Here is a 16,472-nt window from a genome sequence, read left to right as displayed (position 1 = left end):
GCTTTTATTTCCAAGGTAAAATCTACGGATAGCTGCCTCTTCTTTATTAAATGCTTTGATGACAGTATTCATGGCTTCAGGGTTCCTAAGAACAGCCTTCAACAGTCAAGAGAGGTAATTTTTTTTTTACATTAGTTTGTCTTTAATTGAGTTCAGACAACATTCAGAAACATAGAGAATGAAAGATCCAGGGCCTTGTTTCTGTAACTCAGGGGATTGAACTCTGTGCCTCGCACATGCGAAGAGACAGCTGCTCTACTGCCAAGCTGCTTCCCTGGCCAGGAGCTTTTGGCCACAAATGTGGCTCAGCATTTAGAGTGAAGACCTCCCATCTGGGAGGCCCTGGGTTTGATCGCTGGCACCTTGAAAGATGTGTTTTTAAAAAGCGAACTTGAGGGGCCAGAGTGATAGTACATGCACTGACCTTGCATGGGGCCAACTTGAGTTTGATCCCCAGCACCCCACATGGTCCCCCAAGCCTGCCAGGAGTGATCCCTGAGCAGAGTCAGGAGTAAGACTGAGTAAAGCTGGGTTTGGCCACCAAAAGTTAATATAACCCAAAGAAAAAAAATACCTGTGAATTTTGCTTTTTTAAAAAATGCTTTTTAAGGGGCAGGAGCGGTAGCACAGCGGGTAGGGCATTTGCCTTGTATGCGGTTGACCCGGGTTCAATTCCCAGCATCCCATATGGTCCCTTGAGCACCGCCAAGAATGATTCCTGAGTGCAGAGCCAGGAGTGACCCCTGAGCATCTCCAGGTGTGACCCAAAAAAGAAAAAAAAAGTTTTAAAAATGATTTTTGCTTTTTTTTTAAAAAAAGCAAAAGTACCTTTGAGTATGATGCTTGAAATTTAACTCATGAGTTAATTCTCTATTAGCGTATATCTGCTTGTAATTTTTGTTTGTTTTTGGGCCACACCTGGTAATGCCCAGGGGTTGCTCATGGCTCTGAACTCAGGAACTGCTCCTGGCAGTGTGTGGGGGACCTTACGGGATGCTGGGGATTGAACCTTTTTCAACCTGCATGTAAGGCAAGTGCCTTACCCTCCATACTACCACTCCAACCCCATCTACTGGTAATATCTGTTGACAATTTTATTTCTCATTTTTAACACGAATTCATGGGTCCTTACTGTTTTGAAAAAATTCTATGATTAGTTTGCCTCTTAAATTATAGATGAGAAAATTCAACATAGGAAGGTTTTCCTAGGCCCAACTTTGCAAGAACCAACATGCCAATTCATGTTTTTAAGAAAAAAACCCTAAGCAGTCTAATTCATGACTGTTCCAACATCTTATAAAACTATGAGATTTCATAAGGTAATGTAAGATATGATAAGGAGATAGTACAGAGGTTTTTTTTGTTTGTTTTGTAGGGCAGTGTCCAATAAGAAATCTCTTATATATTTTTTTTAAAAATAGAAGTCATGTATTGTTTAAAATGTAGTTGAAATTAAGATAATTTGTATTAAGGTAATTACCACTTAAAGTGATTTATTTTGTGATTTTTATAATTGTGAATCAGTAAAATTATGTTTCTGGATCCATTATTATACAAGAACTTACTCAGCAGTGTTGCAAAACCTATTTTAAGTGAACAGTTTTTCCACCCATCATTTAATTTCTATAATTAAGGTATTGAATATTGATATTACTGCATATGTAAATATAATTATCTCTTAAAAAGTGTCAGGAATGTATTTTTTCTAGATATATCACGGACAAAGGACCTGCCCTGTTATTTCATTGTTGATTTTTTATTAAAAAATACTATTATTTTTTTCTCCTTGAAAATTTTATGCTTTACAATTTTTCATACTTTCTATTTTGAATAAAAGTGCTTTTAATTTTACTTGTTAATCACTTTTTATTCCAGAACTGGTTGGAAGCAATAGAAGAGCATTCTGCATATAGCACTCACTACTGTTCCCAGGATCAGTTCACTGATGATGAAGAGGAAGATGCAGCTTCAGCTGGGGACTTTAAGGAGTCTTTAGAGGTGAATAGAAATTTTAACCTGTCTTTAGAGCTAAAGGTCTTTAGAGCTAACTCACTCAAGTTTTAACTAAGCTTATTTGTTTTTAAGTTAGGTTTTGGAAATAATATTTCTTTTTTATTTTTATTTTTTAAATTTTTGATAGCACAGTGGTAGGGCGTTTGCCTTGCACGCAGCCAGTATGGCCGGACCCGAGTTCGATTCCTCCACCCCTCTCGGAGAGGCTGGCAAGCTACCGAGAGTATCTCGCCTGCATGGCAGAGCCTGGCAAGCTACCCCTGACGTATTCGATATGCCAAACACAGTAACAACAAGTCTCACGAAGGAGACGTTACTGGGCCCGCTCGAGCTGAGCGATTAGTGAAACACCATGAGGTACAGTTGTAGCCTTACAATTTTTTGTGCTTGGGTTTCAGTTATACAATGATCAAGTACCCATACCTCCACCAGTGCCCATTCTCCACCACCACTGATCCCAGTATTCCTCCCAACCCCTCACCCCCATCCCCTATCCCACCCCGCATCTGTGGCAGGGCATTCCCGTTTGTTCTCTCTTTTTGGGTGCTGTGGTTTGCATTGAGTAGCAATCATGTTCGGTCTATAGTCTACTTTCAGCATGCATCTCCCATCCTGGGCAGATCCTCCCAATACCCTTTACTTGGTGTTCCCTTTTCTATCTGAGCTGCCTTTTTCCCCCAGCATGTGTGGCTCGCTTCCACGCCATGGAGCAAACCTCCTGGTACTTTTCTCAGCTATTCTTGGGTGTTAGTCTCCTATCCTGTTATTTTATATTCCACAGATGAATGCAGTCTTTCTGAGTTTGTCCCTCTCTTTCTGACTCATTTCACTTAGCATGATACTTTCCATGTAGAACCACTTGTATGTAAATTTCATGACTTCATCTTTTCTAACAACTCCATAAATTTCATTGTGTAGATGTACCAACGTTTCTTTAACGAGTCATCTGTTTGCGGGCACTCGGGTTTTTTTCCAGATTCTGGCTATTGTAAACAGTACTGCAATGAACAAACAAGTGCAGATGTCACTTCGACTATAGTCTTTTGCATCTCTGGGATATAGTCCCAGGAGTGGTACTGCTGAGTCAAATCAGAGCTCAATTTCTAATTGTTTGAGAAGCGTTCAAACTGTTTTCCAGAAGGGTTGAACCAGTCTACATTCCTACCAGCAGTGTAGGAGAGTCCCTTTCTCCCCATATCCATGCCAACACCGGTTGCTTTTGTTCTTTTGGATGTGTGCTAGTCTCTGTGGTGTGAGGTGGTATCTCATAGTTGTTTTGATCTCCATCTCCCTGATGATTATTAGTGATGAAGAGAATTTTTTCATGTGCCTTTTTGCCATTCATATTTCTTCCTTGAGAAAGTTTCTGTTCATTTCATCACCCCATTTTCTGATGGGGTTGGATGTTTTCTTCTTGCAGAGTTCAACCAGTAACTTATATATCCTTGATATCTACCCCTTGTCTGATGGGTATTGGGTAAATATCCTTTCCCATTCTGTAGATTGTATTTTGGTCACTGTATCTTTTGCGGTGCAGAAGCTTCTTAGTTTAAGATAGTCCCATTTATTTCTCTTGTTTCTACTTGGTTGGTCAGTGGAGTGTCATCTTTGAAGATACCATTGCCTCAATATCGTGGAGGGTTTGGCCGACCTTGTCTTCAGTGTACCTTATGGATTCTGGTCTGATGTTGAGATCTTTAATCCATTTTGATCTAACTTTTTTGCATGGTGTTAGGTCGAGGTCTAAGCCAATTTTTGCATTTGGTTGTCCATTTATGCCAGCACCATTTGTTAAAGAGTCTTTACTTGCTCCGCTTCAATTTCTTTCACCTTTATCAAAGATTAGTTGTTCATACATTTGGGGTTGTAAGGATATTCCACCCTGTTCCATTGGTCAGTGGCTCTGCCTTTGTTCCAGTACCATACTGTTTTAATTATTACTGCTTTGTAGTAGAGTTTGAGGTTGGGGAGGGGAATACCTCCCATTGTCTTTTTCCCAAGAATTACTTTAGCTATTCGTGGACATTTGTTGTTCAATATGAATTTCAGGAGTACTTGATCCAAGAAATAATATTTCTTGCAGTGGATATAGTGTTGTTATTTTGTCTAGCAGTGTCCTACTGCTGCTTGTAATTTGTTATAGTAATACTATTAATATCTCTGGTATGTCCTAAGATATGGGTTTGATATGTGTTCTTTTATGTTGAAATTTTTACTTTGCAGTAATAGGATTGTAATTCGGTTTGAAAATTGCCACCAGTAGGGGGAGCATGCAGAGCTTGACTTGCTACCCTTTGTGACTTCACTGCATATTTTAAGAGTATAAATAAGTATCCATAGTGATACCTTTTCTGGTCAGTATTCTTCATTTTAAGTCACTTGTGACTTGTAACTTCTTTGATTCTATGTAAAGTAAATAATCAGTAATGATTGGAGAAGCCTTCATCTGAAATGACATCTATGCCTCATCCATAGAGCACATGTCATTGAAACGAAATAGGTATGCTTTCTTGATGTTAATTTTCTGACTACACATTTAATTACCAAATTGTGCTTAAAAGTGTTAAAACTGGGGCTGGAGAGATAGCACAGCGGGTAGGGCGTTTGCCTTGCACACGGTCGACCTGGGTTCAATTCCCAGCATCCCATATGGTCTCCTGAGCACTGCCAGGAGTAACTCCTGAGTGCAGAGCCAGGAGTAACCCCTGTGCATCGCCGGGGTGACACCCCCCCAAAAAAAGTGTTAAAACTATGAAAATATATATTTAAATCACTTATATCAGAGCCTTTCTTGAAAGGTGAAAATTTATAAATACCGGTATATTTGAATTTGAGGCTAAGTTCTTTTGTTTTAAATACATAAGAGGCAATATTTGAAAATTTTCAAATCAATAAGTTTATTTTTTTTATTGAATCACCATGAGATAGTTAAAAAGGTTTCATGATTGAGTTTCAGTCATTCAATGATTGAACACCCATCCCACCACCAGTCTACCTTTCCTACCACCAGTGTCCCCAGTATCCCTCTCACCACACCACTCTACCCCTCCCTCACTTCTGTGGCAGGCACTTTCCTTCTTATTCTCTCTCTACTTTTGGGCATTATGGTTTGTAATACAGATACTGAGAGGCCATCATGTTAGTTTCTTTGTCTAATTTCAGCACACACCTCCCATCCTGAGCAATCCCTCCAACCATCATTGACTTAGTGGTCCCTTTTCTATCCCAGCTGCTTTTTCTCCCAGAACTTGATGCAGGCTTCTAATCATGGACCAGTTGTCCTTGTATCTACTGTACTTGGGTACTGACTACACATTTAATTACCAAATTGTGCTTAAAAGTGTTAAAACTTGTATCTACTGTACTTGGGTGTTAGTCTTATACTATGTTATTTTTTGTTCCACAAATGAGTGCAGTCATTTTATATCCCTCTCTTTCTGACTCATTTCACTTAGCATTATATTAATCCATTTCCATCTACTTATAAGCAAATTTCATGACTTCATCTTTTCTAACAGCTGCATAGTATTCCATTGTGTAGATATACAATAATTTTTTTTCTTTCTTTCATTTTTTTCCTACTTTTTGTGTCACACCCAGTGATGCACAGGGGTTACTTCTGGCTCATGCACTCAGGAATTACTTCTGGCGGTGCTCGGGGGACCATATGGGATACTGGGAATCGAACCTGGGTCGGCCACATGCAAGGCAAATATCCTATCTACTGTGCTATCACTCCAGCCCTACAATAATTTCTTTAAGCATCTGTTCTTGGGCACTTCGGTTATTTCCAGATCCTGGCTGTTGTGACTTATGCTGCAAATGAACGTAAAAGTGAAAGTATCATTTTTATTGTGTTGTTTTGAATGCATGGTATATATTCCCAGAAATGGTATTGCTGGGTCATATGGAAGCTCAATTTCTAGTTTTTTTGAGGAATGTCCATATTGTTTTCCAAAAAGGCTATACCAGTCTGCATTCCCACCAACAATGAATGAGAATTCCTGTCTGACACATCCACACCAGCACTAGTTATTCTTGTTCTTTTTGATGTGTGCCACTCCCTGTCGTGTAAGATGGTATCTCATTTTGATTTGCATCTTCCTCATGATTATTGATGTAGAGCATTTTTTCATGTGCCTTTTGGCCATTTGTGTTTCTTCTTTGTGGAAATTTCTGTTCATTTCCTCTCCCCATTATTTGATGGGATTGGAGGATTTTTTTTCTTGTAAAGTTCTACCAGTGTTTTATATATCCTGGATATAACCCCCTTATATTATGGGTATTGGATAAATAATTTTTCCTATTCCATGGGCTATCTCTGTATTTTGAAGTGCAGAGCTTCTAAATCTATGTGAAAGCTCTTTAGGTAAATAAAGGAGGTTTAAGTATTTATAGTCAAAACTTGTTAAACAAGTAAAAAACTAAAATGATGCTAAATATTGCAACCTTTAGTCATATCTCCTAAGTGAAAAAGAAATAGTTTCCTATTTATTTTTACTCAATTTAAGGTACATAATAAAACTTGAAAACATTTATGACATTAGTGTGGGTCAGAGAAATAGTACAGAGGGTAGGGCACTTCCCGTGCACTTAACTGACCTGGGTTTGATCTTTGGCACCACATATAGTCCTCCAGGATTGATCCTTGAGCACTACCAGGTGTGGCCCAAAAGCCAAAAAGAAAAAAAAGAGAAGGGACAGAAAAAAGAATTCATTACATTAGCAGCATTTTCCCTATGATTATGGTAATTATGACTTCTGGGGGTTGGTTAAATCTGGGTACAGTATTAAATGAGCAGTGAAATGTGTTCATATCTTTTGTTGATCTGTTAGCTGACTGTCTTTGATTTTTTGGTTATTAAGTTGCCAAGAAATTCTGACTAGTTGTTTGAAATTGATCTATTCTAGATGTCTATAGACTTTTTAAAGGAAATAAAAAATTGGACGTTAAATTCATCTGGATATTTATCTGGATGAATATAAAACTAGCCTTATTTTCTCAAATATATGAATGCATTTGGAATAGTAAATTTATAAGAAATAAGGAGGAAATATCACTGAACAGTGACCAAGTTACATGCTACTTTTGGTTTTAATTTTAGCACTTAAAATAAGGTCCAACTAAAGCTTAAAAAACTTCTATCTCTGGAACAAAAGGGAATGCCCTGCCACAGAGGCAGGGTGGGATGGGGGGTGGGGTGGGGGTGGGAGGGATACTGGGACCCGTGGTGGTGGGAAATGGGCACTGGTGGAGGGATGGATATTTGATCATTGTATAATTGAAACCCAAGCACAAAAATTTGTAAGTCTACAACTGTACCTCATGGTGTTTTACTAATAAAATTTTTTTAAAAAATCCTTCTATCTCTGTTATTTTGTTGTTTTAAGAAGGCAAGGCCTCCCAAGAAAAAAAAATCAGACAAACCATTAAACATCTTCATGGTTGTTACTTTAATGGTAACTTAAAAATATTTCAGAAGCAAAAATTAGAAGAGAAAGTCACATTATCAGTATAGGACTGCATTGTTCAGTAAGCAGCTTCTACAAACAATTTGAAATGAAATTATATAGAATTAAGCTAAGTTTCATTTGTTTTTTTGTTTGTTTGGGGACTCATCTGGTGGTGCTCTGGGCTTTGTGCTCAGTAATCACTCCTGGCAGGACTTCGGGGACCACATTGGGTAATGAGGATTGAATCTGGTTGGGCATGTACAAGACAAGTGCTGCATCCTTTATACTCTGTCTCTCGCCCCTCATTTCTGTATTTTAATTGTATTCATTTCAGTTGTTCAGTAGCCATCTACGACTACCTCCTTAGGGAGCACAGATATAGAAAGGATTGTTCATAGAAACTTCGACTGGACAAGAGTGAGTTAGCATCTTAGATTATAGGTGATACTAAACCCATCAAGATTTTATTTGTTGAATATATGTTATTTTTGGATCTGAATTATATCTTCATTTTTTGAGAATGAATAGATGAGATGATGGTAAATTTTAATCAAATGAGAAAGCAATACCAAACTTTCCAGGTTTGTAAAATAGTGTTCCTAATTAAAGTGAATATGCATAAAGATCAGTGTACATTAATGCATGGTGGATAAAGATTTGTCCATTCAGATCAGAAAGTTACTATAGCACTTAAGGGGCTTTCCTTGCATGCAGCTGATCTGGATTTTATTCCTAACACCATATATAGTGCCTCAAGCACTGCCAGGAGTGATCCCTGAGCACAGCTGGATGTGGCCAAAAAAAACAAATACAAAAAGATTAGTCTAGCCTTCTAAGAATGAGGCAGGTGTTGTTATATTTGATAAGTATTTCTATGTTCAATATTTTTGAAAGGACAATGCATAAAATGTATAAAAATGTTGTCACTGTCCTCCCATTGTTCATCGATTTGCTCGAGCGAACTCAGTAATGTCTCCATTGTGACACTTGTTACTGTGTTTGGCATATCAAATACGCCACGGGTAGCTTGCCAGGCTTTGCTGTGCAGACAAGATACTCTCAATAGCTTGCTGGGCTCTCCGAGAGGGATGGAGAAATTGAACCTGGGTCGGCTGTATGGTAGAGATAAACAGGGATATATGCACATAGATAGACCCATCTATACACATGATCACGATCACGATCATCCTGTTGTTCGTCGATTGCCTCGAGCAGGCCCCAGTAATGTCTCCTTTGTCCTAGTCCTGATATTTTAAAAAGTGCCATATTCAAGGCTCTTTCAGCGTTAGGAGAATGAGACCCATCATTGTCACTGGTATTTGGCATATTGGGTATGCCATGGGGAGTTTGCCAGACTCTGCTGTGTGGGCAGATTACATTTGGTAGTCTGCCGGTTTGTCCAAAGTAAGAATGATATAATAAGATGTCTCTTCCGGGATCTGGGTTTTATAGTCTCTGGGTCTTGGCCGTTGATGGGATTACACGGCACCAGGGGGCCAGTTGGTGGGTGTGATCCCTGCCTACTGGAAGATGGAGGATCTGGGTAGAGGATGTTCAGCCCCGATCCAAGCACACTATGCACACACTTTTGTATAAATTCAGATCGTTCCTGAAAGATGAAAAATTAATATTAGTTTATTTGAGCAGGGAAAGGGGCAAAATAGGGACTCTAGGACTATGATAGTTGGGTATAGAAAAGGCAATTGCTTTTCTCTAGTGATTTTTAATTTTTAATTATTTTTTGCTTTGTGTAAATAAACATTGCAGAATAAAACATTTAGATTATAAACAGGGTCAGAATTACCAGATACCAAAAAGAATTTTGTTTTTTCAAGGAGGAAATTTGCTAGGGTACTACAAACGTGTTTTAAAAGATTTCTATTATTGAGTATTTGTGTTATTATTTTATACGATAATATGAATGAATTTAACATTTACATTTTGATGTGTTTTGACACATGCATATACTCTCACAGCTCTTACATGATCAAGAATATATTTATCACCTCTGAATGTTCCCTTGGGCCCCTTTGCAGTATGCCCGCCCCTGGCCTGAATGTGTCTTCCAGCTCTCATACAGTGGGAACCTGCTTTCTTCCTTCTAGACATGCTCAGTTTTGCCTGGGATGTCAATGGCATCTTACCAATGAGATCTTTGGTCCCTGTCTATTTTCTCTTACTGTGTATATTATTAGTAGTTTCTTGTACTACTGAGTAGAAGGCTGTTTTTTTTTTCTTCTGTTCTTAATTAACCAAATGTGGGTTGCCTGATATTAAGCTCCCACTCTGATACTATCCTTCCTAAATGCAATCCTCCATATACATATTTTTTGGGGGAGGCCATACTCAGAGATGCTCATGGGTTAACTCCTGACTCTATGCTCGGGGATAATTCTTGATGGTGCTCAGAGTACCATATTTAGTGCCAGGGATCAAACCCGGGTTGAATATATGCAAAGTAAGTGACTTACCTGCTGTACTATTTCTCTTGACTCCTCCATATGTGTTTTTGAACTGCTTGGTAGGTAAGGCATCATAAGGCAGTTTTATCAACACAGTAAAACCAAGCTAAAATGTGGATGAACAGAAGGAACAGGAGACCATTTTTTTTTTTTTTTGTGAATGGGGCTCGGCCACTCATCTGACCAATTGGAAAATGTACTACATCTTATTGTATTAATAATCTCTATGTTCTTTTGGGTGATAAATAGCACTAAATTGTTTAGGTGATACACATTATACCCAACTACAAAACAATATATAGATCAAATCTCCATCTTACCTATTATGTTACTTAAAAACCAAGCAAATCATTAATCAAGGAAACTAATTTTAGTAACAATGATCTATAAGCTAAGGCACCATGAGTGACTCAAGTATTTGAAGTTAGGACGATGGAGAGTGTTTGTCTTTAATTACAACCTCAGAATTCATCATGTTTATTAGAGATTTATTCTCTGCAAAGGAACCACTACTTTCATGTGTACTGCTAATTTTCACTAAGGAAAAGGGAAAAATACATGAGTTACATTTCACTAATAACAAAAAAATAAATAAGGTAAAAGGTAAAGGTAAAGGCCTTCCTGTTGATCGTCGATTTGCTCGAGCGGGCCCAGTAACGTCTCCATCGGAGACTTTTGTTGTTACTGTGTCTGGCATATCGAATAATCTCGGTAGCTTGCCGGGCTCTCCGAGAGGGGCAGAGGAATCAAACTCGGGTCGGCCATTGTTGGCCACTTGTAAGGCGAACGCCCTACCTGCTGTGCTATTGCTCCAGCCCAATATAACAAAAAAAATAAATGAGTTACATTAATTTGCACACGTGAGGAGTATTAAATATACATGGAATGCACAACTGATTTTCTGTTAATAAATCATGAGGGTTGCGTCTGGTGGACTGCATGTTTTCCGTGGCTTCAGCCTGACTTTCCCCAGCCTTCAACCTGTAATCACAGTCTGAAGACACCCAGAATACAATTTCTGTTTTTTAGGCTGATTTTAATCCTAGGTATTCTCCTTCTCTAAAACATTAATGTGAATTATATTGTGTGACAGAGCTCTCAAAACTGGGTAATGTAAATTTTAAAGGGAACATTGACTTTCTCTAATGTAGCACCATGAATAATTCTGCTGTGGTTGAGCTGTGCCTCATAAGCACTAAAAAATTAATCAGTTGAAAAAGGACAGAAGGGCGCTGACCCCTACACCTTGTCCTGCTGTGCTACAGTAGATTTAATTTGGGAGCAGAAATACAGAGACAAGCAGTTGAGATTAGGAGTACAAAGTAGTTCATAAAGCTAACTACGTGTCCTACAGCAGTATGGTCCTAACATTGACAAGGTCCAGTTTTCAAAATAAAAATTTTCTACTTTAATTAAAATCGCATTTTAATATAATAAATGGTCTGAACTGATTTTTATCTGGATTCTGTGTGTACTAAAATGAAAGGCAATTGATATGAAACCATTTTGCTTTTGACAATCTAAATATGTAGAAAATTCAAATTATCAGAGAAGAATTCTTTCTTAATTGATTTTATCTTATGTTTTTAGAAGTGTTGGCTTACTATAAAAATGTTCTTATTGGTCTGGTTATGTGGGGGCTGTGTGCACTTGGATTATAGAACGAAAATCAGCTGTGGCTTCCAAATTCTAATTCCATCTGGATTTTTTTTAAAACAAAAACATTTAAAAAATACACTCTTAAGGAATACAGTTTGAAATTTCTCAATAAATCAAGCCTACTAAAAATGAATAAATAACAACTCAGATATATATGGTGTAGTAGGTTATTAGAAGTAATATAGTTTATTTCCACAGCAGATATCAAATATAATTAGAATTTGAAATATTTTCAGTCTCTTATGTTTAAATGCTTTATTCAGGGACCTGAGAGATAGTACAGTGGGTAAGGCACTTGCCTTGTGCACGACTGACCTGGTTTTAATCTCTTGCATCCCATATGGCCCCTGAGCACCAGCAGGAGGAATTCCTGAATGCAGAACCAGGGTTAACCCCTGAGCATTGTTGAGTGTAGCCCCGAAACCAAAAAACTAAATGTTTTATTAATTTTCTTTTTAAATCTCCTATTGTTTAGTTTTTATTTTTTTATTATAATATCATGGTTTATCAGGTTGTTCATAATACAGTTGTTTCAGGCATTAAATGTTCCAACACCAGTCTCACCACCAGTGTGCCCTTCTTGCCACCAATGTCCCCAATGTCCCTCCATATACCACCTCGAGCCTGGCAAGATACTGAGAGTATCTCGCCCACACAGCAAAGCCTGGCAAGCTACCCGGGATGTATTCGATATGCCAAACACAGTAACAATTGTCACAATGGAGACATTACTGGGCCCGCTCAAGCAAATCGATGAACAACGGGAGGACAGTGACAGTGATACCACCTCAGTCTGCCCCCTTGCAGTCATAAATTAACTGACTTCATGTTTTGTCTTACAACACAAAGGCAAATGGAATTATCAAAACTTAGATTAGTAGAAATCAATTAGTGGTAACTTCTGTGCTGTCACTAGAGTCATTGTCTGGGGATCTGCCATACATAGTGCTAGTTTAGCCTTCTGTGTTATTTAAGCTCATTGAGCTTGGTAGTCTTTTATTGCAGCTTCTCAGTCAGATTTGCTGTGGTCCTACTTAGCTGACAGTACTATGAAATATTGAAGTGTGGCAGCAGAGGTGGCCGTGCTGTCCAGGAGCGATAGATCTGGAGCAATTGGGTGGCTTGGCAGCTTGATGGCGTTCAGTTGTGAAGCTGGCTGTTTGTAAGCCGGGGCTTCAGGCAGAAAGGGGAATCTCTCAACCCCATGTTGAGACGGTCCCAGAGTTTTCAGCCCAAACTAGACTACCTGGGAAGATTTGGTGATATCTTTTATTCAGTTTTTAAGGAAATTTTCTGCCTCTTTTTTTTTTTAGGTATGAAAGTCACATTATTGTAGTCAGCTGAACTTAAAGTTTGAAAATACTGAAGCGTGTGTACAGATCCTTTATTAGTTTGTTTTAATTTTATCTCTTTTTTTTGTTTTCAGAAAGCACAGACATGCCAACAAAGACTCAATAGGGAAATTTCCAGCTTCCTTAAAATGATTAAGGAGTGTGACATGGCTAAAGGTAAGAATAAGTAAAAGTGAAAAATGAAAAAAGACAAACTGGGCTGGAGCGATAGAACAATGGGTAGGGCATTTGCCTTGCATGCGGCCTACCTGGGTTCAATTCCCAGCATCCCATATGGTCCTCAAAGCACCGCCAGGCCAGGAGTAATTCCTGAGTGCAGAGCCAGGAATAACTCCTGAGAATCTCCAGGTGTGACCCTAAATGCAAAAAAAAAAAAAAAGACAAACTATCTCCAAGATGTACTGTTTACAACACAACCCATTAAAAAAAATTAAGTAACATGGTTTGCAAAATTAATAATTTGCTTCTTAGTATGGTTTAAAACATAAAAAAATATTCCAGCTCCACACTGTCCACCAGTGTCCATTTTCCTCCACCGTCGTCCCAATTCCCCTCACAACCCCTCCATTCCCCTGTGGGAGCTTCCTAACTGAAACCAGTTCTCAGTTTCTTTGTGCATATGTCTTCCCCTACCATGTTTCTTTGTATCCCATGAATGAGAGAGATCATTCTGTGTCTTCTCTTTCTTTCTAATTGTCCTCAACTTGATATTCTCCAGATCCATCCACGTAGAGACAAATTGCATGATTTCATCTAATGGCTGAGTGGCATTCCATTGTGTATATGTACCATAGTTTCTTTATCCAGTCATCCATTTTTGGACGTTTGGACTGTATACAGATTAAATCCAACCTGTTTCATAGGTGTTTACTCTTAGTTTGGCTACACATTTTAAATAATGTACAGTTATAAATTTGTCATAGTTATAAACTATGCCAGCCTTGAGTCTTCTTTTCTTTTGGTTTTGGGGGCCGCATTCAGCAGTGCTCAGGCTTACTGCTTGTTCTGTGCTCAGGGTTATTCTTGTTGGTGCTGGGATTGAACCCTGATCAGCTTTGTGAAAGTGAAGTGCCTTACACTCTGTACTCTCTTCAGCCCCACCTTGAGTCGTTTTTGTGGAAAATTACATATAGAAGACAAAATCTGGGTACTATATATGCCCCTTCCTCTTGGAATATGATCCTTCAAGTGCCTGTTAGTGGCAGGTCCTATAATAGATATGCTCTGGCAAGCTACCTGTGGTGTATTCGATATGCCAAAAACAGTAGCAATAATGGATCCCATTCCCCTGACCCTGAAAGAACCCCCAATACGTCATTGGGCTACTCTAGCACGCGGCAGGGAAGAATGGAGATATTCCTGGTGCCCGCTGGAGCAAATTGATGAGCAATGGGACAACAAGTGATACAAGTGATAGTTATAAATTTAGGATATATATTAAAGGGCTGGAATAATAGCACAACGGGTAGGGTGCTTGCCTTGCACGTGGCCAACCCGGTTCAATTCCTCTGCCCCTCTTGGAGAGCCCGACAAGTTACCAAGAGTATCCCGCCAGCAAGGCAGAGCCTGTCAAGCTCCCCATGGTATATTCAATATGCCAAAAACAGTAACAAGTCTCACAATGGAAATGTTACTAGTGCCCGCTTGAGCAAATCAATGAATAATGGGACGACAGTGCTACAGTGCTATTCTATTAAAAGTTTTTTGTTTTGCTTTTGTTTTGGGGGAAAGCATACCCTGCAATGCTCACGGGTTACTCCTGGCTCTGCACTCAGGAATCACTCCTGGCAGAGCTTGGAGGACCATATGGGATCCAGGGACCGAACTCGGGTTGGCCACATACAAGGTAAATGCCCTACCCACTGTCCTGTCACTCTGGCCCCTAAAGGTTTTTAAGCTTTTAAAAAAATTCTCAGAGGAAGCTTTCTTTGTAGATTTGTAATGTTTCATTTTTTAACAGAAGAATATAATAAAGTTAATATTTGGGGGCTTTGAATTCACTGTGGCTACATTCTGAGAATTTTGCTCAAGGGTTCCAGAAGAGTTGGATTCTGGAGTCGAACTTGAGTTTGGAGTCTTGGGCTCAACTCCTGCTCTGATACCCAAAATTGATCATTTAGATATCTTGCTTGTCTAGCCTCAATTTCCCTGTCTTCAAATTAAAACGTTGGTTATTTACAAGTAATGGCCCTTTATGATTGTAATGTATACATGAATTTATCTGAATGTCATTTTTGTGTATGGTTTGGATACACCTAACAGTGCTCAACATTTACTCCTGACTCTGTGCTCAGAGATCACTCGTGGAACAGGGGATCATGTGTGGTACCAGGGATAGAACCAGGTTGGCTGCATCCAAGGCAAGCTCCTTACCTGCTGTACCATCTCTCTGGCTCCAAATATACGTTAGTCTATTTTAACAATAACTTTTTGTCTGTACTGTGCATTATTTATGAATTACTAAAAATTTTCTCTCTATGCTCAAAAATCAAAGCACAATTAATTACAAAATACCAAGTCTAATATAAAATTTAAGTTGAGAAAAATAGTTGTTTCTTACATTAAAAGTTATTTTTTGGGCCAGACAGTACAGAGGTTAAAATATAAACCTTGCACACATCCAACCATGGTTCAATCCCTAGAAACCCATTTGGTTACTCTACCTTGAGCACAAAGTCAGGAATAAGCCCTTTACAGCACTGGCTGTTAACCAACAAATGGGAAAGAAAATTTATTTACATTTTGTGTACTCTAGTCTCCCGTAATAGTTGTTTTAGAATTTATCTAGGACGTTTATAAACAACCTCACTATCAAATCATAATTTATTTAGATCCCCTCTGTGATCTCCTAGTTTATGTGTTTCCAGAGAAAGTGAAGAAATGTAGATTCTAGAATAAATTGGTTGTAAGTATTCTCTATCTAAATGTATTTCAGACTCTTAGTTCATCAAACATCAACAAGAATAGCTTTGAGAGAATTGCAGTTAATTGATTATTAATTTACAAGCTGGAATAGTATATTACTTAGCACTATTTATTCTCAACGGACTTTGTCTGTTTTTGTTTAGGGGGCCACACCTGGATAGGCCCATGGGTTTACTCTGCACTTAGGAATTACTCTTGGGAGTACTCGGGACCATAGTAGGATGCTGAGAATCAAACCCAGGTTGGCTGTGTCCAAACAAATGCCCTACCTGCTGTACTGCTGTACTATTGCTTTGGCCCCTCAATGGACTTTTTTTTTAATTGCTTTTTGGTCACACCCGGCAATGCACAGGGGTTACTCCTGGCTCTGCACTCAGGAATTACTCCTGGCGGTGCTCAGGGGACCATATGGGATGCCAGGAATTGAACCCGGGTCGGCCGCGTGCAAGGGAAATGCCCTAGCCTCTGTGCTATCACTCCAGCCCCCCCTCAATGGACTTTTAAAATAACATTTTATTAGATTTTAATTTGCACAGCATAAAAATCATCTATGTGAAATGTACCATTCTGTTTTAAAACATTTTAGAGTAATGCAAGTATTACCATA

The 16,472-nt window shown here is 38.8% G+C and overlaps 1 protein-coding gene across 1 annotated transcript in view; it reads left to right on the top strand.

The window, feature by feature from the left end:
- Positions 1 to 16,472, top strand: part of OSBPL1A (oxysterol binding protein like 1A) — a 207,209-nt gene that overhangs the window by 56,151 nt on the left and 134,586 nt on the right. The window contains exons 11-13 of the mRNA XM_056138043.1: positions 16 to 114; positions 1,876 to 1,998; positions 13,015 to 13,096. Of these exons, the coding sequence (XP_055994018.1) occupies positions 16 to 114; positions 1,876 to 1,998; positions 13,015 to 13,096 (304 nt within the window). The remainder of the gene's footprint in view (positions 1 to 15; positions 115 to 1,875; positions 1,999 to 13,014; positions 13,097 to 16,472) is intronic.

The sequence above is a fragment of the Sorex fumeus genome, unplaced genomic scaffold (assembly GCF_029834395.1).
Source record: "Sorex fumeus unplaced genomic scaffold, SorFum_2.1 ptg000128l, whole genome shotgun sequence".
Taxonomy (NCBI): Eukaryota; Metazoa; Chordata; class Mammalia; order Eulipotyphla; family Soricidae; genus Sorex; species Sorex fumeus.
The sequence above is the reverse complement of the archived record's forward strand: the minus strand, read 5'-3'. Positions and strand labels throughout refer to the sequence as shown.